Source organism: Chionomys nivalis, chromosome X (assembly GCF_950005125.1).
Source record: "Chionomys nivalis chromosome X, mChiNiv1.1, whole genome shotgun sequence".
NCBI lineage: Eukaryota > Metazoa > Chordata > Mammalia > Rodentia > Cricetidae > Chionomys > Chionomys nivalis.
Window position 1 is genome coordinate 108,312,109 of NC_080112.1, and position 22,054 is coordinate 108,334,162.

The 22,054-nt window shown below is 47.2% G+C and overlaps 1 protein-coding gene across 1 annotated transcript; it reads left to right on the forward strand.

The window, feature by feature from the left end:
* Nucleotides 1–11,597: 11,597 nt before the first annotated feature.
* On the forward strand, nt 11,598–21,153 carry Apln (apelin). Its single transcript, XM_057759678.1, has 3 exons — nt 11,598–12,022; nt 17,856–18,027; nt 18,632–21,153. Exons 1-2 carry the CDS (start codon nt 11,956–11,958, stop codon nt 18,020–18,022), a joined length of 234 nt encoding a protein of 77 aa, XP_057615661.1. The 5' UTR covers nt 11,598–11,955; the 3' UTR covers nt 18,023–18,027; nt 18,632–21,153.
* The last annotated feature ends 901 nt before the right edge of the window (nt 21,154–22,054 follow it).

The following is a 22,054-nucleotide window of genomic DNA, read 5'->3' on the forward strand; positions in this document are numbered from 1 at the left end:
AAAACATTTAACACAATTCAACATCTGTATCTAAGAAAAACTCTAAGCAAGGTAGGAACAGAAAGGAACGTTCTCATTTTGAAGGATGTTGTGGGAAAAAACTACACTTAACAGTTAATGATCAACTGCTGAATTATTTTCTCCTCAAGTGGGGAGGGAGACAAGAATGTCTGCCCTTATTCAGTGTTTTACTGGAAATTCCTGCTTGTGCAATAAAACAAGAAAGTAAAATGGAAAACATTCAGATGGGAGCAGACATGGTATCTCTCTTTATTTGCTGGTGACAACCACTTCTGTTAACTCCAATAATGTCTGTTAGAAATCTATTTTTATGAAACTATTTTAGCAAGGTTTTTGGATACAAGATCAATATACATAGATCAATTTTATTTCTATTTACAAGCATCAAACAATGAAATGATAGCATTTCAAATAATGCCATTTATAGTTTAATGGGGCTAAGAATATGCTCTTCAATAAATGACGCTAGGACAAATGAATAGTCAAGTACAAAAGAACAAGTGTGATTTATTTCCTTACTTTATACATAAAAATTAGCTTAAAATAGATCATAGATCTAAACATAAGAGGAAAATCTATACAGCTGTTAGAAGGAAATAGAATAAATCTGTGTGGTTTTGTATTGGGTAACTGTTTCTTAGATAGGACAACAAAAGCACATGCCACCAAGGAAAATGTAGACATATCAAACTTTATCAAAATTAAAAAGTTTGGGGCATGATAAAGGTGAAAAGACAACTTATCAAATAGAAGAAATTATTTGGAAATTAAGTAGCTGATAAAGGTCTTCTGCCCATTAGGTATAAAGAACTGATCACTGGGTTGGTAAAGTGCTTAGCATGCAAAGATGTGAACCGAAGTTTAAACCTAAGATAAAAACCAGCCTAGGCACAGTGTAACAAGCTTGTCATCTTGGTACTGGGGAAGCAGAGAAAAGCGGATTCCTGTGGCTCACCAGTCAGCTAGCATGATCTACTTGGTGAACTCCAGGCTAGGGAAAGACCCTGTTTCAACAAACAAATAAACAAGGAGGATTGCTCCCAAAGAGCAAGGCCTGAAGATGAAAACAGTTTTTAATGGTTCTTGAAAAGATTAAAGAGAACAATCCACAGGAGACAAGTAAATACCTGGGCAGACAGTAGAGATAGAACTGAAAACCTATCTATATCAAAGCCAGTTCACAAATCCTTATAATAGCATTATTCATAATAGCTTACGTTAAAAATAAGCCAATTGTCTTTCAATTTCAATTTGTCCTGACAACAGTAACCTGAGGGAAGAAGGTTTTCTTTGGCTCAAGGTTCCAGGGAATATAATCCAACACAATGGGCAAGGACATCACAGCAGGTGGTTGCAAGGCTGTAGGGACATGAGCTTGGGACTCCTCGCGTTTGATGCAGGAATTCTACTGAATGGATAAATACAACGTGATATAGCCAACAGTGCAATATCATCTGGCAATAACAGGAAATTAAATACCGACATGTGCTATAACATAGATGAACTTTGAAGACAACGTATCAGTGAAAGAGGCTCCATTTAAAAAGTGGCATCTATATTGTATGACTCTATTCCTATGAGATGTTCAGAAGTGACAAATTTACAGAAACAGTAAATGGTGGTTTCTAGGGACTGAAGGAAGGGCATAATAAAGAGTGACAGGGGGCTGAAAATACTTTAGATTATGGTGATGGTCCCCAACTTTGGAGGTATGTTAAAAACCACTAAATCTTACACTTTCAATTGGTAAGTTTTGTGCATATGAACTCCATATCAGTAGTTAGCCCGGTTATAAGAAAACTAGCCAATAAAAGATGTACTATACATTTGAATATACACCTTAACAAGTAGTATGACGTAAAGGTGCAATTTATCCTATAGGCTCATCTGAACACTTGACCTCCAATTGATGTCATTGTTTGGGGAGTTGGTGAGCTCTTAAGAAGGTGGGGCTTTGCTGTAAGAAGTGAGTCATGGTGGGGGCACACCTTGAGGTATAATATAGCCTGTCTCACTTCCTGTTTAATCTCTGTATCCTGTCTCAAATGTGAGGAGTCCAAAACTCACATTCTCATTGCCAGGGGCCACCTGTTGTGATGCCTTCCCCATTGTGTTGGCTCATACATCCCCTCTAACCATAAACCCAAATAAAACCATCTCCCCTCAAGTTGCTGTCGTCAGGTATTTGGTCATAACAACAAGAAAAGTAACCAACATAAAATTGGTACTCAAAAGTAGGGTGGTTGCTGTGAATAGCCGGGGTGATTGATAGGCCTTGAGAACTGGTTTGTGGGAGAAAGGTAGAAGGGTTTGTGACTGCAGGCTAGAGAAGTCTTAAAATGCTGCAGGCAGAACTTAATGGGCCATTCTGATGGCGGTTCAGAAGACTGAATGCCAATAAAAATGTGGACAGTGAACAGTGGGTTCGGTTTTAGAAGGCAACAGAGACTTTGCTGGCTATAGGGCTAGAAGCCATTCATATTATAATCTGGTGAGGAATTCAGCTGTGTTCTCCACATGACTTAAAAGCTTGAATGAGGTTGAATTCAAAAGGAATAGACTGATTTCTTTGGGGGAATACATTTCAAGACAGCATTGTATTAACACTATAGCATAGCTACTGCTCACTGCTCTTAGGTTTGTAATGAGGAGTAGAAAATGGAGCAGAAAGATATCGAAAATATGCAGTTTGGTGAGGAAAGGAGTGTAAACGCAGTTAAAGCTGTAGATTTGTAAACATTAAAAAATGGGAACCTGATGATGGTGATGCTTTTATATGGTGTTCTGCTTTGCGTTCCGTTGCTGTGATAAATATCATGACCAAAAGCAATTTGGAGAGGAAAAGGTTTATTTGATCTTACAACTACCTGGTCACAGTTCATCACTGAGAGATGTCAAAGCAGGAACACAAAGTAGGAACCTCAAGCAGGAACTGAAGAAGACACTGTGCCAGAATTCTGCTTACTGGCTTGCTCAGCTTACTTCCTTATTCAACCCCTGACCACCTAGCCATGTAGTCTGGGGCCTCCCACATCAATTGTCAATCAAGAAAATGCACCCAAAGATTCACTCAGACCAGTCTGATGGAGGCAGTTCCTCAACTGAAGCGACCACTTCTTAGATGCCTTTAGCTTGTGTCGAATTGACAAAAACCAAAGCACACACACAAACTCACATGGAACTAGGACATTGTGCACTAAATTATTTTCTGTCAATTTTGTCTCTATAATACGGTCTATATAAAAGTGGAGGCAGTCTTTGGGAAGGCCTTCTCAAGCTCTGATTCCGTGGCACCTATTGGAGGGAATTGTCCTGAAATGTGCTTTTCCTGGGCTGTCTAAGTCAGTGAGACAAAGCTAGGAATCTGGCTTGGATTGTGCAGACATGTCTCTACGTACCTCTCTGGGGCTGCACAGACCAGGGATGGAACAGGAAAACACCCCATCCAGCAAGTGGGAAGACATCCAGGTGGGAGGAGGAAACTGGGGAAATGACAGCCTAATGAGCACTGCTCTTTCCAGTTTCTTTAAGTATATGATTCAGAGGATCAGCTCGCTGGACATTCCAAACCAGTGAGGCATCTCGGAGCTGTGAATATATAGCTATCCCAGGGGAGAAAACAATGGAAGACAAGATGGAAACAAGAAATGGCCCTTTAAGGTCTCCAGACCCAAATGCAAACAGCTAAGAGGATATGGAGGAAGAGGTGGAAGTGTTCCTTCCCTGCAGGAAAGGAGATTCTGACTTGATAGGGGCTGGGGAAATCAAATGGAAGAAACCAAAGACTTGGAATGTTGAGCCTCTAGGGATGCCTCAGATGGATGTGATACAGGAGCAAGGGGAAGGAGGTGAATTCCCTCCCTGCTTGTTCACAGTAAAAGTCAAGAAGGCACGGAGGTAGAATTGCAAAACCAAGAGGTGTGCTTTCAAGTCGTTTGTCAGCTGGGCAATGCCTTAAGCCAGTGCCATGGCTGATGGATCACCTCATGGGAATCACCACAAAGACAGACTTAGCCCAGAAAACTGTCACCCTATCCTCAGTCTGACCTGATCAGATGTTTTAAAAGAAGACACTGAAAACCCTAACTAAATACCTGAGATGGCTCCAGGCGATAGTTAGGGCTGAGCATGCCTTTTCCTTCTTAATTCAGAGGGTGATTGATAAGTTATGAGCCCTAAGCTGGAAAGCATGGGAATTGGGGGTTCTTGTAACTGTCTCTTCCATGGCACAGCTACAGAAACTCTTGCTACCCAGAAGGATGCAGCCATCAAGCGTCCTGCCTCAGTTCCAGCTCTGTTTCTCCTGCAGGCCCAAAGATCTAAGCAGTGCATGTCTCACTCATGGGAATGGCTAGTTACATTAACTGACCTTCTGTTCCCTTGAACGGGAAAGTAACAGGGTTCCCAAAACCCCTTCGCCTCCATTTCTAGGGAGGTGCTATACCACTGAGCTATAGCTCCAGGCCACTTCACATTTTTCATTTGAAGTTCTTACTGAATCCAGTAAGATAGGCATGGGTTTTTTTTTTCACTTTTTAGAAGAATTTGAGGTCCCAAAACACAGACGCTCTGACTCATTCATTTGTTGTTTATTATATATTCATTCAGAAAGCTATTGAACACTTAGAATTTGTCAAATGCCATCTAGATACTGAGGACAGTCATAAAAGACAGCCCTAGACTCTGCTCCTGTGGAGCTGGAAGATGACCTCATCATCTCTCTGGCTTTGATGCTATTATTAAGTCCATAGACTCAACACCCAATCCCCACCAGTCATTGCCCTGGCTCAGCACACCACGTTTCCAGATTCAAGATCATACAATACCCTGTCTAATTCAAGTCTTGATAACATTAGCCAGCAATGCAAGACAAGAAAGGTTTGCTGGAACATGGGACTTTGGAGATAAACCTGCTGTTTTAGGTGTGGCCCTCCTAGCACAGTGGGCCTTGCTTGGTGAGGAAAGAATTCCCATGCTTCCCCTGGGTACCAGAGTATTTATAGACCCTAGGGGAGAGGAAGGATGGAGGCTCCTGGGAGACGTCATAGAGGATGTACAAAGGAAATGGAACGTCTCTGAAAGACAAACAAGAGGAGCCACAAGAGTGGCTATGAGAGGCAGGATCAGAAGGAATCAGGATGGAGAGAAAAATGCACACCTTGGTGGGATTTAGGGTGGGGTCATGGGGTCAGGGGTTGAGGTGTAGCTCTTCTTGGAGGATCCTTCTTAGGACCTATTGAGTTGTTAAGAGTGAACCCCTCAAAGACAACTGAGATATGGACAACTGTCTGAACCCCATCGTCACAAGGTTTTTCAGAAACAGTTGTTAGTCAGGTGAGATGTATTTGTGGGAACCTGTGGTTCCTTCTAAATATAGTCAACAACCTGAGAACAAACATACTTTTTGAGGAATTTGGGAGAAGCATGTAGTAGAAGTAGACTGAACGATTCTAGGTTGTGTGGAGCCAATTTGAAAGTGGCTAGAAAGGCACCTATAGAAGGAATTAGCATGGACCAGCACTAGAAATGCCAAGGACTAGAAACAATGCCATTGTTCTGGAAAGTGGGATACTGTATGGATCATGTATTAGTTGTTTGTCTTGTTGCTATGACAAAATATCAGACAAAAGAAATGTAAAGAGAAAGGGTTATTCATGCGTATACTTTATCATGGTAGAGAAGTCTTTTTTTCTTTTTAGAAAAAGGGGTGTGTGTGAGCGCGCGTGTGGGTGTGTGCAATACACACATCTAAATGTATTTGAATGTGTATGTATGTAATATGGATGCATGTGCCTCGGTGTGTACTTTAGAGGTCAGAAGAGAGCACCCAATGTCCTCCTCTTCCACTCCCTGCCTCTAGGGCTTGTGTTTTCTCTGCCTCATCAGAAGCCAGCATGCTCCAGTGATTCTCCAGTCTCTGCCCCATTAAGAGCTGAAGTTACAGGAGTGTTCAAGATGCTTGGCTTTTTACATGGGTTTTGAGATGTGGCCTCCAGTTTTCACGACTGTGCAGGAAGCACTCAATGGCTGAGCCATCTTTCCACCTCGGTTCACTCTCTCATTTATGATTAACCCCACATCTCAGCCACCTGCATTGAGGGTGGGTCTTTCCATCTATTAGCCTAGTATAGGCGGTCCTTCCTAGTCAATACCCAGAAGTTTGTTTCCATGGTGATTCTAATTCCCATCCAGTTGACAATCAAGGTTAACCACAACAAAAGGTTAGTATTTTGCTCTGTGTGCTTGGAGGAAGGGTTTGTGTGGAAGACAAGATCTCTTTCTGTGGTCAGGGATAGGTGATGAGGATAAGGAGGTACTGGACACAAAATTAGGGGAAGAATCATATGGCTAGTTGAAGAAGAGACGCTGGAAAAAATCCACCAAACCTCAACAATATGCTTAGTTCCTCTGAATGGTAATTAGGGTCTTCTAATTCACATTTCAGACCAGGTTTCACATACTGATCATTCTCTTCTCCATTCTGTGGTCTTATACCTCATGTGGGAAAGTTAACCCTTAAGCGTTTGCCATGGTATGGCAAGCATTGTGAAAAGAGCACAATTGTCATCCGTAGAATTCTGCCCCTTCCCACAAAAAAAAGAAAAAACCCAACCCCCCAGGTATATGGACATGAGACAATGAAAAACCATATTATTTATTTGTGCTTGAGCAAGTAAAGTTCATTTCTCATGAATCCAGTTAGCAAGGCAGCTAAACCTCCGAGGTTCTCCCACTAGGTTTCCATTAAGTAACTCTAGAGACTAGGAGATTTGACGCTCTTCTTACATGCCTTAAACACAATAGCAGCAAAAACCAAACAAGAAATAGTGCCATTGTGGCTGAACTCTGCTAGCAAATTTTGTTATGTCTTCGGGAACGTGTTGGATGAGCAACACTGGCTCTAGAAGGGCTGGGTGGACTGTGAACCGAGAGTCTCACGTCTAACCACAGCCACTGGGAACTGCTCTGCTGGTGGCCTCTTAGATCAGTGCTGGAAAGGTATAGAGGAAAAACAAGATTTGGAGTAAATGTCCCCCAGTCCTGAATTTGCCAGTGGTTTTGCACAAGCCAAGCTCCCTCCGTGGGCCTCAGTTTTTCTATCCGCATAAGGAGAGGAGTTGGAACTCTTGTTACTAGGAAGTTTCTCTGCTTGCTGGTCAGGCCCATGGTTACCCAGATGACCTTTCTCCTTGCTCACTCTGTTGTTTGTACTGCTCCAGTAAAAAGCAACCACCGTCCAGTTGGGGTTGAGGGTGGTCACGTCTTTGAATATTTCTGTTAACTGTTGGTGTTGACTCATCTAAAATTCTGTGGGCAAGTTGTGATGATTTTGCCCAAAATAAGGACTCTTGGTATGTCTCAAGCCTAGAATGAAGATTAGTATGATTATACAATTCTTTCTTTCATTCAGTGACTAGTCTCTGAGAATTGGTTTTGAGCAACAGTTTTGCCGGAGAGAAGACAAAAATGAACAAGATACAGTCTCACTGTCTTATATTGCAATACACACATCGATGAGAGTACGATACAATGCTCACCTCTCCAGGGAAACTGAGCCTTGTTCCAAGCACTTTATAGATTCTGATTCATTTAAATCTTCCAAAAACCTGGGGAGCCAGTTCTAAGGTAGCCTGTTTTTCACATAAGGCAGTACCAGCTCTGAAAAGGTTAATGCTTTGTTGAAAGTCTCTCATTTAGTAAGAGACAAGGATGCTACAGTAGCCCTGTGTGTTTTCCCACCATGCTTCATTACTTCCTAATTCAAGAGAGTATGACTTAGATGTTAGAGGCTCAAATAAAGCAATATATGGGCCCAAGAACTGGAAAATTGCTTCTTGATGCCCAGTAACAGGAGAGTACAGGCTTTGAGGTTAGGCAGACCTGAGGAAATGATTTGACCTCTGTTAGCCTCAGGTGACTCATTGCTGAAGTGGAGCTGATAAAGATTCAGCCCTGCCTCACAGATTGAAAGGTTAAATGACTTAATATGTTTAAAACGCTCAGGATAGTGCTTAACAAATTGTGCTTATGTAATAAACTTTTAGCTATTATGTTATCAGCATCTATGGGGCCAGGCAGAGAGGAATGGGCTGCAAAGGATGCATTCTGAGGCTTCAGCAGAGGAACCTTTGAGTTCAAAGTTGATGTTTGAAACCAAGCTAGCTGTGGGTAGAAAAATGTAAAATTAACCAAGGAGTCTCCTGGTTTGACAAGGTAAAGTTTGATTTTTCCCTTAGGGTGAGGCATGGGCTCCCGAAAGCTCAGTTCGAGAGAATTTCGTACCTGGAATGCACAGCCTGAAGTCATTCTCACACTTCAACTCCCTACATCAGTTGGATCCATCAGATTAGCCTTCCAAAGTATCTGTGCTTTGAGGCAGTAAGATAATGATCAGCTGGCTGGACGTTAAGAAGACAGACATGCAGGAAGCAGGGTAAAGGCAGAGCCTTTCCTACCTGGCCAGTTCCAGGAGGCCGGAGGCCAGACTCCAAGATGGGGAGGGGCATAGGTCAGGCAGAGGAGAAACTTACACGGCTAGTACACCTCCTATACACGGAGACTAAGTACTTCAAATGCATCATCTCACTGAACTGCCCAACTACAACTCTTTGTCCCTGCCGCTATGACAAAATGTCAGAGACATTTTGTGATTTATGTACAGTCAGTAAAAATACATTTCTTATAGTTGTAGAGATTGGACAGTACCAGATCAAAGCATTAAAGGGTCTGATGACAGCTTCCAGACTCTCTTTGCTTCCAATATGGCACACCGAGTGTGGCTTTTTTTGGGGTGGGGAAGTAGGGAGTGAGGGTCAGTACTGTGTTTTCACGTGGCAGAAGATACATGTATTAGTTACTTTGGGGGTTGTGAACAAATACCTTAAAAAGTCAACTTCAGGGAGAAAAGATTTATTCGTGGCATACGGTTTGAGGGGGTCACATTCCATCATGGCAGAGAAGTCTTGGCATTAGTAGTGTGACATGGCTAATTGTATAACATCCACAGTCAGGAAGCACAGAGATGAATAAATACTTATGTTCCACACATTTTCTTCTTTCTCTCCCCACTCCCCCCCCCTTGGCAAGTACTGGGGGTTGACTCTAGGGTCTCCTGCATGTGAGACAAGCCCTAGCCTCATTTTCTTCTTTGTATTCAGTTGAGACTCTACCAGTGGAATTGTGCCTCCCACGTTCACGATGGAGCTCCCAATGTCAGCTAAATCTCTAGATTTAGCTAAACCTCATAGCCACACCCAGAGGCTTGTCTGTCAGGTGATTCCGTATTCTGTCAAATGGGCGATCAAGATTAACTATCTTGCTGGTTAACCATCACAGGCAGAAGGGTAAGAGAACATTGGGGCCCCATGTGGTGGTGCATGCCTTTAATCCCGGCATTTAGAAGGCAGAGGCAGGTAGATCTGAATTTGAGGCCAGCCTGGACTACAGCGTGGGTAACAGGGAAATCAGGCCTACACAGAGAAACATTATCTCAGAATAAAAAGAAAAAGAACACAACATTGGATTGTTCCCTTCAACCTCCATTTTAAGCACTCCAATCCGTTCTTGAGGATGGAACCTTCGTGAATTAATCACCTTCCAAGAGGTTCCTCTTAATACTATCACCTGGGGGGTTAGTTCCAACCTATGAGTTTAAAGGGGTACATACCTGGATTGTGCAGTAGCAGCTTCGAAGCCTTAAAGGGGATTCGTAAGGCACTTGGAGCCACACAGTTAATGTGAGGTGCAGAGGAGCAGAATTTAAAATAGTTTACTAAATCTGAGGTTTACAAAACAATAAACTCATAGGATATAGAGGTAGATAAGTCAATGGAGCAGCGAAATAGCTGACAGTAATGATATATGACACTATGGAACTGAATTGCATAGTGTTGATGTGGGGACTAACGACATGCCGGTTTCACATAGGTCGGCTATCTCATTTCTGTTCCCAACTACAGCAGCTATGTCTAGAGAACAATATTTCTTCTTCTCACTCAACTAATTTTTCCAGTAGGAAAGCAAAAAAAAAAAAGGGTCCCCCCCCCACTGCCTGCTTTTCTTCCTACTTCCCCTTCCTACTTCAATGTGGCCAGTTGGATCTCAGGCCATTATCAAGAACTCTTATTCCCATCCGACTCCCTTGATTTATTTGAATAGCTTACTCATATATTCAGAATCACATATTCAGAAGCACCGGCTAACGCCGAGGCACTGTTCTGGTCTGGGGCTGCATTTATATGGAAGACATAGGTCACTTTGTTGGGGATAGTTTTGGTGAAGGGAGACTAACAAAGTGTATGCATTAGGATTTTGTAACATTTCAAAGCTTTTTCATAGCATATACTGTGGATTTCACATGCTCTGTGATACATAGAAACACTGCCCCACCGTATCTTTGGTGTAGATTTGATGTAAACTTGGAACAAACTGCCTTGCTCCTTGCAAGGTGGAAACACCTCTTGATTCAGCCTTTTAACGTGTGTTGAGTGCCACCTATGTGCAGAGAATGATATTGGGGAGTTCGGAGAGATCCAGAAGATTCAGAAGAAGGGGGTTCCCAGTCTGAGGAAAGAAGAGGTGCATTTCTTTGGGAACCCCCATGCTGTGGAAGGAGACTAGAGTCCAGAGTAGAAAGACAAACGACCCCAGGGCCCTCTTATAGCGGGGAATCCCAGTTGAATGTAAAAGAAAACCAGCTGAGTTTGGAAAGAGTTGGGAGGCCCTTCCCCATAATGAGACAAAACTAGGTAGGGGACAGCTCCAAGCAGCAAGAAAGGGCACATGGCAGAACCTGCAGAATGTCTCCCGACAGTGTAGAGGAACCAGGAGGCAGCATCTCCAGGGGGACGGGTTGGGGCACAGGGACAGGAGAACGCCTTTTAGATTGGGTGGGATTGTGAAATTTTGCCGCACGCCTGAAGAACTCACTCGCGGGGCCAGTCCAGGGTAGAGGGTACTCGCTAGGAAACAGCAGGAGAAACAAGGGTGGTAGGCAGTTACCCAGGCCTTACGCACCACCTAGGCAATCACCTCCAATTCTAATTCAGTTGAAGAGGAAGAGGGGAAAGGAGGCGGAGTCAGGGAAGATTTTGAGTACCCCCCCCCACACACACACACTTGGTAATACAGAGTGACAAAGGAAGACAGAACGTGATCGGGGTCAGAAATGGATTGGGGTTTTGTGGGGATCCCAAATAGGGTCCTTCTCCAAATGCTCAGGTATCCTGACAGCTGTTAAGGAAACCAGGTTGGAAAGGGTTAAAGTGTGCCCCTCCATTGATCCAAAGGCTTCCTGTGTTTGAAATCCTTCAGGTCTCTACGAACTCTCTGGACCTCGGCCAGGCAGGCATTGTCCGGGGAGCGGCTGTGGGTTGTCCGAGCAGCCGCTCAGCCTTTGTTGTGGGGCCACCTCGGGGTTCCCTCTTGCGTCCTGGATAGGGCTGCAGCGTGCTTGCCGGGAGGGGGGCGGTGCGGGAGGCTCACTCCCTCTCCCTCTTCCTGCTCTCCACCCCCCCAGCCCTCCGGATGACCACATGACCAAGTGGGCTCGCGGCCAAACCACAAGCTACAAAATGCAGCCCCCGAAGTGAGCAGGGAAGCATTCTCTCTAGCAGCCTGGACCAACGGGAAGTTGCGAGTCGCGGGGCAAGCACAGCCGGCCACTTGGAGAGTTTTTGCCGCTGTCCCAGAGCCACCTAGGCCAACTTCGCGGCGTTGCCCCGCAGCGGCAGAGGAGGCTGCTGCAGAGCAGAGGCGGCCAGCAGGCGTGGGGCCGGCTGCCAGCAGCACTGCTGGGGCGCGCACCCTCCAGTGGTCCGGGAGCCACGCGAACTCCGTGCCCGCACGCTCCAGCCCCAGCTCGCGCCTTTCTCAGTGTCCCGGGTGCCCCACTTCTCTGTCCCTCTTCAGGGCCACTGCAGACCAAGTTGCAACATGAATCTGCGACTCTGCGTGCAGGCGCTGCTGCTGCTCTGGCTCTCCTTGACTGCGGTTTGTGGAGGTGAGTGCGTACCCTTCCACTCGCCCGGGTTTTCTCCAGGGTTCTTCCTAGTTGCAGCCAGCGCGCTCCTCTCTTTCTGCCCCACGCTCTTCCCGCCTCCCAGGAAACCCGGCGCGAGCCTTGCAGGAGCAGCCACGCGCCAGCCACACCACCGGGAGGCAGATTGACAGGGCATCCCAGGTCGGGAGGGGAGGGGGGGGAACATGTTATGTAGGCACTGCTTCTTCGGACAGTGCGGGGAGGGGGCGGTTCGGGAATATCTTATACATCACCATTTGGCCCCTCTTGAGTACTCCTCGCAGTTTAAGGCACTCGGGGCCCCAGACTTGCACCCTGTGTCCTATACCCTGCACGCCACTTGGTGGCAGGGAGTATGGGGATATGTCCAGTTCACCTCATGGATCAGTGGAGGTGACTGACCTGAGCTGAGTGGTCTGGGCTCCACGTTGAAGGTCTCTGTGTCTTGGAGTTTAGGGGGGCGCTGGCAAGTTCAGGGGCTTAAGCGGCTGGGGATGATGTGCCAACATGTAGACGTGACACTTGTTGCATAGTCAGGAGCACGCTGCGGGGGGGGGGGGGGCGGGGGCAGGGGCGGGGGCGACCGCAGTGGCTAGTGAATCCCAGCTGTTGCTCCTTTCAGCCTGTGTGTGAGCAGAGGCAGCCTACTTAGGCAGATCTGGACTGGACAGGGTCAGGCTGGTCTCCTCCTGCACTCCAAGGTCCTGGATGATCTTCTTCCCTGCTCCACGTGGGCCACCTGGCCTCTATTTCTCTGGGAGACTTGCTTCTTCTGTATTCTGGCTTCATTCTCCACTATTGCCCCAGGTATAACTTCGGTCCCCCTGTCTCCAGGTACCAACCCAGCAAACACAGGCGGTCCTCCGTACATCTCAGGGAAGTGTGTGTGTGTGTGGGGGGGGGGGGTTCCTTCATTTCCACGTGTACCAGCCCTCCACCTGGAAATTCTTGGCACTGGAACTCCCTTGTCTACTTCAGTCAGGGTCTTCGGTGTCCCAGGAGCCCCTGCCCAGGCTGCCTGTCCTCTGTGCGTCAGAGCCTTCTGGAGCTGCCAGCTCCCACCTTCAGCTGCCCCAGTCCTGTGATCTGGCTGTCACTGCAGCCTGCCTGGCACAGCAGAAAGGGAAGGTCAAGACCAGGTGGACAGTTGCCAGTGCCAGGGCTGGAGTCACAGGGAAGTGAGAGGAGGGAGAGAGAGAGAGAGAGAGAGAGAGAGAGAGAGAGAGAGAGAGAGAGAGAGAGAGAGAGAGAGAGGAGAGCGAGCGCTGGACAGTGGGTTTTCTAGAGGAAGAACCCCAAGAACTTATTTGGTTTGAACCTCTCCAGAACAGGAGGATGGCCCGCTGCCCAGGAGCCTCTGGAGTTCTGGCCAACTCTGCCTGCCTCTCTTTGTGGCCACCTCCTTTCTGCGCTCTTGTTCTTTGGCATTGCCCTGCACTCAGGCTTCTCCGGAAAGTACGTTGGCTCGGTGGATGCCTCCTGCCTCCAGGTAGCTGTCCAGTGGTCTCCTGCGAGACTCTAGCACTGGGGCAGCCACCTCCTTGGGAAGAAGGGTGAAGACTTTCTTCCCAGAAATTTCTGCCGGTCAGGCAATGGCAGGAAGGGAGCAAAAGCTGAGAATAAAGATATTACAGCAGCCTGCCCTTCCATTGACTTACTTAGCCAATATGGTTGGCAAGACAACACTTCTTCATAGTTTGACTTCAGACAAATAGTCCAAGGTGGTACCTTTGGAGAAGAACAATCATGATTGGGTACAGAAAGGGTGCCCCAGAGGAGGCGGGACCACCTGGAGCTGCATACTTCCCTAGAGGGTGAGGGGAGGGTATAAGTAAGACTTTGGCTAGTAGATACTCTGTGAACCCTTCAGGGTCCAGCTATTACTAGTAAAGGGGCGAGCTGATTTCAAGGAAGTGGTTTCTAGTCCAGACCCCGAAACTTCTCGCTCTGTCTCCTCCTTTTACATTAAGTCTTTTGCACATCATAATGTGGGTGTAAGCCTCATCCTTACATTTTATTTAAGACTAGCATTGGCTACTTCTAAAGCTCTCACTATTTTCCCATACTCTTCGAGCCAAGGAGGACACCTTTTTGAAGGTAGCCAGCAGCCAGAGGTTTAGGTGTGCACACTTCTACATCCACTGTGTCCTGGTCTAGAGAGCAGAGCCCTAGAATCACTTTGTCCTTAGGGCAGGCTTGCATGAACTCTCCACAGCCAGAGTCCCCAAAGCTCCAGGCTCAAAACCCATACTTCCTCTTCTCTTCTACTTTCTCATCTGACTTGGAATGTCCACCTCTCTTCTCCCCTCCTCCAACCCTACAGACTCCTCACTGCCTCCTGACCTGGGATACACTTTGCTCTTCTGAGTCCGAGAGTTTCTGAGTCCTGGCCAAGTGTCCCTTGGTCTCCGAGCACCGCTTTCTTTCGTCTCCTCCCCCTTGGCAACTTCTACTCCAGCATGCAGTGTAAGGACAGCTTACTGTACCCCTCCCACTGTGGAGGACATCTCCACTTCATCCCCAGTTCTAAACTCTAGGCATCCTTGTAACCCGAGCCAGACCTGTCAACAGTAAAGTCCTGAGGCTAGTCGGGCTTCCCAGAGCCTGATCCAGATAAGCAAAGCTGGCAGTAGAAGACAGCACAGAGTCTCGGAGAAGGTGGCTCATATCCCAGAGACACAAGCCTTACTACAGAGCAGTGGGTATAGATAGCATAACCAGTGGGATCTCCACCAGCACCTAGGGGTGGGCTTGGAAAGCAATCACTATACAGACCAGACCCTGAACAAGAAGATAGGTGCACCATTCTGCTGAGGCTGGTGTGTTTCTGAAAAATTTCAGACTCCTTTTTGTGTCTCAGCAGGGTTGGAGTTCAGGTTGCACGAAAATCAAATCCCGCTCTTCCCCTGACTGCAGTTCCCAGCTTGAAAATGCCGTTGCCTCACTCTCATGAACAAGGCCTCCAATCCTCTTGGCTTGAGATTCTCTGGGAAATAGCTCCTGCTTCCTTTTAAGCAGAAAATGAGTTGGAAGGGCACATTGAAGTGTATTGGGGTATTCCCTGTCTCTAAAGGGGAATGCCTTTTGTACAGCCAAGACCTCTGCGGTGATGAGAATCAATGGCCTCTAATTTGTTCTTTCAGACAGGACAAAGCCAGGGTTTCAGGTATTGGCTGGCTTATCTGACTAGACTGGGCAGCAAAAATAGGAAACGAATGGGTGATGGGATCAGAGTGTGGGAGGAGCCCACAGACTTCCTGTGATGGGGAGGACAATGTGCTCCACCCCAATAGGATGGAAGAGACTAAGCAGCTTCTGGGGTAGCCACTTTCCGAGGCCTGGCTGAGCCTCGGTGAGCTCAGGGTGGATCTTCTTTGCAGGTCTAGAGTCTAGACATCTTCCTGGCCTGAGTCGGAGCAACTGTCAGCATGTTGCCCATCCTGGCTCTTGACTTTCCTTCCTATGGGGCCCTCCCCCCCAGTCTTCTTTGACTGCCATAGACATGGACAATCTCAGGCCATGAAGACATGGTGGTGGGGGTTGTGGTGGTGGCGGCGGTGGTGGTAGGGTGTGTGTGTGTGTGTGTGTGTGTGTGATAACTTCCTTCCTCCTGGCACTATCCATACCTCTTTTACTCCATGCTTACTGTATCTCTAGAACACAATGGCTTAGACCATTTTTCCAAATCCTGTAGTTGATGACATGGACATGACAACCAATGTCTTATTTTTTTAAGGCCTGTAGGGTCCTTTTCCTATGCATGACTACATGCTGGACACAGTCCTTACCATCCGCTACCTTAAACATGTCTCTAGTTCTGACTTCTCGTCAACATCGCTAAGAATCACCCTCAAGGCTCAGGGTAAGCTTTGATGAGATCCTAAAACTCTGGACATCGGTTAGATCAACTGCGGGGGAGGGGGAGGACACCTAACAATGGTGCTCCTGAGCCCCTTCACAGATGGTAACAGGAAGGCAACTCTAGGTTGGTCAAACAGAAACAATTTCTAAGGCTTCTCATCATCATTCCTCTTGTCTCCAAAGTATTAATATTTTTAAATCTTAGTTCTCCTAAATTATAGGTTTATAGGCTCAGTTGACACACTGACACACTTTAACCCCGAGCATGGAAGTGTGGCAAGTCAATCCTTGTAAACCCCTGGGTTCTGGTGGGCCTGGTAGTTTTTCTTGGACAAGAATGAAAGGGTGTTGTAGGGATAGAGAGGGTGTGTGCGCGCGCGGGGTGAGCGGGGGGGGGGGGGGGGGAGAATGTAGTGTGCTTTCCTGGTTCTGAGTGAGGAGGAAAAACAGCAGCCCTAAAGTCTGCACAAAGAGGGCCACAAGGACAATCGTCGCCCCCTTTTGGCCCAAGAGGACGCCTGGAAATTGTCTGCAAGCTGAGAAAGACTCACTAGAACCAAGGGGCCAAGGAACGAGCCAGAGTATGGGGGCATTGGAGGCAGGGAGGAGTAGCCAACTGGATGCCATATGGAAACTGGGAACCAGTGGCGGGAATTCCTTGATGGAGGGCATTGAGACTCAAGAAACCATGATATATAGCTGAAGGCAAATCTGATGGTGTGCAGGGAACAGAGGCTGGTATTCATTATCATCGGCCTCAGGCACTGCTGTGTTTCTGAATGTCACGCCCATACTGGGCATTGCACAAACATCCTACTCCTCTGCCTTTTCCCCAGAACCATCTCATCCCTGCACACTGTCTGCTTCTAGTGTCCAAGGGTGTCTCTGGGTACTAGCTCAGTTTTTCTGGCTGCACTTCTGGCTCTGTGGGAGCTGACACATGTGCCTTCTCCCTCATCTTTCCCAAGAACATCCTGCACAACTTGGATTCCATTAGGGGCTCAGTGGCATCAGATGCCTTTTGCACTAAGCCAGATGTGAGCAGATGGAGACAGGAGCCTGGAAGGGCACAACGGAAGCCAGGTGGAAAGAATTTGGATCAGATTTTGGGTAGGAGGTGTGATCTAGAATGGCAGATTGATGGGGTGGTGCCCACCCCACTCCTGGGCTTACCCCAGGAGTGCATGGGCGCACTACCACGGGTGACACTTCCTGCACGCATTCACTCACATGTGCCATATTTATTAGCCTCTAAATTTGGTCGCAGGCTGAAGAGAACCCAGTGCAAAGCAGGCTGAGTCAGTTATGTCCCAGCCACATCCATAAGGAAGTCTTGGGAGCAAGGAAAAGCCTCAAAGATCCCTAACTACTGATGAGGTGTCCAAGGGGGACAGATGAGACCCCTAGCACACCGAAGCGAGTCACCCTGCCTTTCAAAGAATGTAAGCATAGGGTGGCATTCATTTGTTATTTGTTTAAAAATATTGAAGCCAAGGGGAAAAAGAATAAGCAAAGCACACAAGCCCATTCAATAACGGTCATATGGACATGGGTCCATGAAGGGGCATCATTGTGATGTTGTATGTCTGAAATGTGCCATTATGCATCATTGTGCACTACAGCCAAGTTGTGCTCCACAGCCAAGTATAGGCTTGATGCTGCAGAATGCACCCTGATCATGACATTCTCCAAGGAAGAATTTGTTGGTGCCTGTCAGATACATGATATAACTGTTCAAAGGATATAAAATTAGTTACCCCAATGGCAAAACGAGTGGTTCCGTTTGCCCCAGAACAGTGCAGGAGTCTTTTCGTCTTTTCATCAGGTTAGAAAAGAAAATTATGAGGGGCGCCACCTTGTGGAGAAGTTACACTGTCCCTTGGGCCGTGGCCTCCTCTGCTGTCTCCACCGGTCATCTTCCTGGCTAACGGCTTCTCTCCTCTCCTCTCTGCAGTGCCACTGATGCTGCCTCCAGACGGGAAGGGGCTAGAAGAAGGCAACATGCGCTACTTGGTGCAGCCCAGAGCTTCGAGGACTGGACCCGGGCCCTGGCAGGGAGGCAGGAGGAAATTCCGCAGACAGCGCCCCCGTCTCTCCCATAAGGGCCCCATGCCTTTCTGAATCAGGTATTAGAGCCCCTTGCCAGTTGGTAACACTAACGGGTATGGACAGCCTGCTATTGAAGATCAGACACAGCAGGGTCTTAGAGCTTCCTGGGAGCTAGTAAAGCACTTATTTCTAATCTACTTTATAGAAGAGATTGTGACCCAGCGAAGGCCTTAGAGCTTGGGGCCAATCTCCTGACTCCCTCCCAAGAGCAGAGTATTTTGTTTTCCCTCTACTCTTCTGCCTGGGATTGGACAGGCTGCTGCCATTGAGGAGCTCTCGAAGTCTTCGCAGGCCGTGGCTGGAGAGGTGTGCCGAGGGCATGCCTATAGCTATCTAGTGTGCCCTCTTACCAGGTCCAGGGGCGCATGGGAAGGCAGCAGAGAGCCTAGGGACTGTCAGGCATGGGACAGGGGAGCCTGGGTGGTAGTGTCCAGAGCTGAGAGAAGCAGAGAGGTATGGAAGGTGGCCAGAGAGATCAGGGCCCTTGAAGCCTGGCCTGCTTCTTCTCCCGCTGCAGCCAAAACCAACGAGTATCAACTTGGTGCCTTGGGAGTGGGCATGACTTTTGTTTCCTCCCTAGTATATGTCTGTGACTTCTTTCTTCTTGTTTTGTCTCTTTAGGATTGAAGGGCTCACCACCTCTCGCCTGGTGCTGTTCTCCCTACTCCACAAATTCGTTCTCTTCTCTGGAACCTTCGCATCCATTTGGCTCTCATCTTGCACCTGTTATAGCTGCCAATGGTCCGGCTCTTCTCACCCACCAAGTTCCTCTAATGGCATGGTCCTGCCCCTCATTTGGATGATTCCATTTCTCTCACAAGGATCCAATTGGCCCATCTCCCTGGCCACTCCTTGGACTGCCATTGGAGACCCAGCTTCCCCTCGACCTAGTTCTAGTCCCTATCAATTGGTCTTAGCCTTCCCTTGCCCCTTCCCTCTTCCCATTATCTCGGAAAATGGACAGGAGCACTCCCTTCTTCAATGGACTCCTTCATTCCTTCAAAGCGCATTCGTGCTTTCTTATCCATTGGACTTCTCACTTAGGAGTACAGAGATGTGCAATGATACACTTTGGTTGAGAGGGATTGGGTATTAGAATCGGGAGAAGGTGCATTGGGGACACTGAAATGTGGGTGAGCACGGTGAAGGGGTGAGGAGAAAGCGCTGCCACGGCTTCTTTCTCAGCTCTGTCTGGCCCTGTCAAGGAAAAGGCAAAGGAGAGGGACCCATGAAGTATTTTGTCCTCGTCCTTTCTGCTCTCTGTCGCAGCCAGTTCAGTCTCCAGGTCAGAAGGGGAGAGTGTTGAGCCCGATATGGTTCCATACTCTCCTGGGAGTAAAAGCTAACTAAGAAGGATAGTTGTTTTTGCCAAAAAATAAAAAAATAAAAAAAAAAATCACCGAGAATCAGAGCCCAAAGGACCCTTGAAGATCACTTGCACAAACAGAGGCTCCTGAGAGGGGAGTCTCAATGGGGACCAGGTCTCCAATCTCCCACTTTGTGATGTCCGTTTTCCTCTTGATGATGTCCTTTCATAGCAAATGAAGTGCCTTTGACTGGGTTTAGTGCAGAGGGTGGCTGGGCAGGATGGGGAGGGAGAGGCAAGCCAGCTATGAACTGCCCTGTGTGAGCATAGAGCTTCCCGCTCCCGACCTGTCCTGGAATATTCCGTAAGTGGTGAGATGTACCCCACACAGGTGAGGTCCCAGCCACACACCCAGGCTCAAGCTACTTTAATTGGGGTTCTCAGGCACTGAAACTACCATTTAGCCCCTGACACTGGCTGTCATGATCTCCTATGTTGACTGGGCCCTTGTTCTTGTGGCTTTGGGGGGGGCATGTCAGAGTGGAGAAAGGGGAAGAAAGGAAGGAGAGAAGGAAGAAAGGAGGAGAGATGGGAGGATGTGAAGGTAGGGTCCATCACTCCACCAAGAGGCCCCGTCTCTTGCCAGGAGTCCTTTGCAGCCCTTCCTTGAAGGGAGACCCTCATCGTTTGCCTGAGCAGATGGTCTTCTCAGAGGCCTCCCAGGAGGGAGAAAAGAGAAGACAGAAGCTTGGTATTCACTTACGTATGTGTAGGGCAGGGGAAGTCAGGACCCCCAAGCCCTATAGTAACCCTAAGATTGCCTATCCATCCCTCCCCAAAGCCTTTCCTTCCCATCTGCTGCTGCTAATGCTGCTGCTGCCACCACTGCTGCCGCTTCAAAGCCCACCCTGGGGAGCTGGGCCAGGCATAGCGTCCTCACCCCCTGGGCTTGAAGTGGGGAGCTGGCTGGTGCCTCTTCTACTGCTGGTACCCCTACCAGGGACCAGGCCTTTTTCCTCTTTGTCGTTTCTACATCTCCTGCCTTATCAGCCTGCCATGCCCAGCCCCACAGGGAAGGGGAGAGAAGATGACAATGATGGCTGAGAAAGAAGGGAGACAGCAACAGAAGAGAGGAATAAGTGGGCCTGGTGGGCTGTTATTTAAAGTGGTTGTGTATGATTCTTATACTAATTTATATAAAGATATTAAGGCCTTTTGCGTAAAAATAAAAACTGTCCCCTTCCCTTAACTGTGTCCACTGTATTTGTAAAGATTGTTCTGTGTAAATATGTCTTTATAATAAAGAGTTCAAAGCTGACAGTTTGCCCTTACTCTTTGAGGTCATACTCAGGAGGGGCCTTTCTCTCCCTCAATGGGCCATGCTTGTCGCTGTGCCCACAGTTTGCACGTGTAGGAGGGAAGTGCTTGCATCCCCGACTGGTTCTAGGTCAGCTGGCCTCAAACTGATTTGCCGCAAGCTCACAAAAGGACTCTCTATGTTTAAGGGCCAGTTCACATAAATTTGAGCCCCTTTTAAGTCCTCTGGCATCTGTTCGAATGTCCTCATTCTCCTGGCAGTGTAGGGTCGAGGATTCTTTTTTCAGAAGCAATTCATTTAAGGACATGTTGATCAAAGGTTGGATTTGTACTAAACATTTTGTATCCCTGGTGGGTGTCTACTGTTTTATCTGCTTTTGAATACTTTCAGGACTTTTCAGCCAGTTTGCCTTTCTTGAAAAATGTTGTTTCCAGCCACAAATACATTTGGTAATGACTTTGTATGTTTCATTTTATGTTTCACAAAGTGGAGTTGCTTGATGAATGAGATAGCCTGGAAAATAAAATGCAATGAGTTCAATATAATTCTGCCTCATCTGTCTTACTTTTTCATGCTTGTTGTCAAAATGTCAATATCTTGCAGAACAGACACGAACATTGGGTACATGCTAATTTGGTTAATAAACCCATTAGGTGCGCACAAGCATACACAAGGCAGAGAAAAACACAATGAGGAGACAGAAATTGTCAGAATAGATACGTTTGATAAATCTTGTGAGAAATTCTGTAGACTTGACAAGTATTTAGTGCCAAAAAGATTTAATTGTAAAGCAAATGCCGTCAGACAAACTTGCTAAAGAGCCATAAAGCTGTTCACCAGGCAATAACACAGAAAAAGTCACCTACAAGCATGCTTAAGTTTCTCATCATTAGCAGAATGCCGTACAGTGAGCCATAGCGATTTTAAAATACAGCACTTTGGTGGAAGCGCCTCTTAGGAAAAATATGTAGCTGTGAATCGCTGGTTTGCTGTTTAAGTGAACTGGTTGTCAGAGGAACTTAGTGCATTCAGGCAGAGCTTGGAATTGGGATGGGCTGCACACGGATTGCTTTGTTGTCTCCCTAATCTCACCCCTAGCTCTCATTTCACATGGAATCAAGGGCACAGGGGTGGTGTTGTGCCACAAGTATTCTGACCCACACGTATTCAGGCTTCTAGCAGGTTAACAGAACTCTGTACAAAATATGAACTCATTTTGTCATTAGGACATTTGGACAGATGAGAGAACACCCCAAGAGAGGGGAAGCACTTGGCTCAAAGTTTCATAAGTTGTAAATGATTATAGAATTTATATCATGGGAACTGAGTGGTGGTGGCGCACACCTTTAATCCCAGCACTTGGGAGGCAGAGGTAGGCGCATCTCTGTGAGTTCAAGCCCATCCTGGTCTACAAGAACTA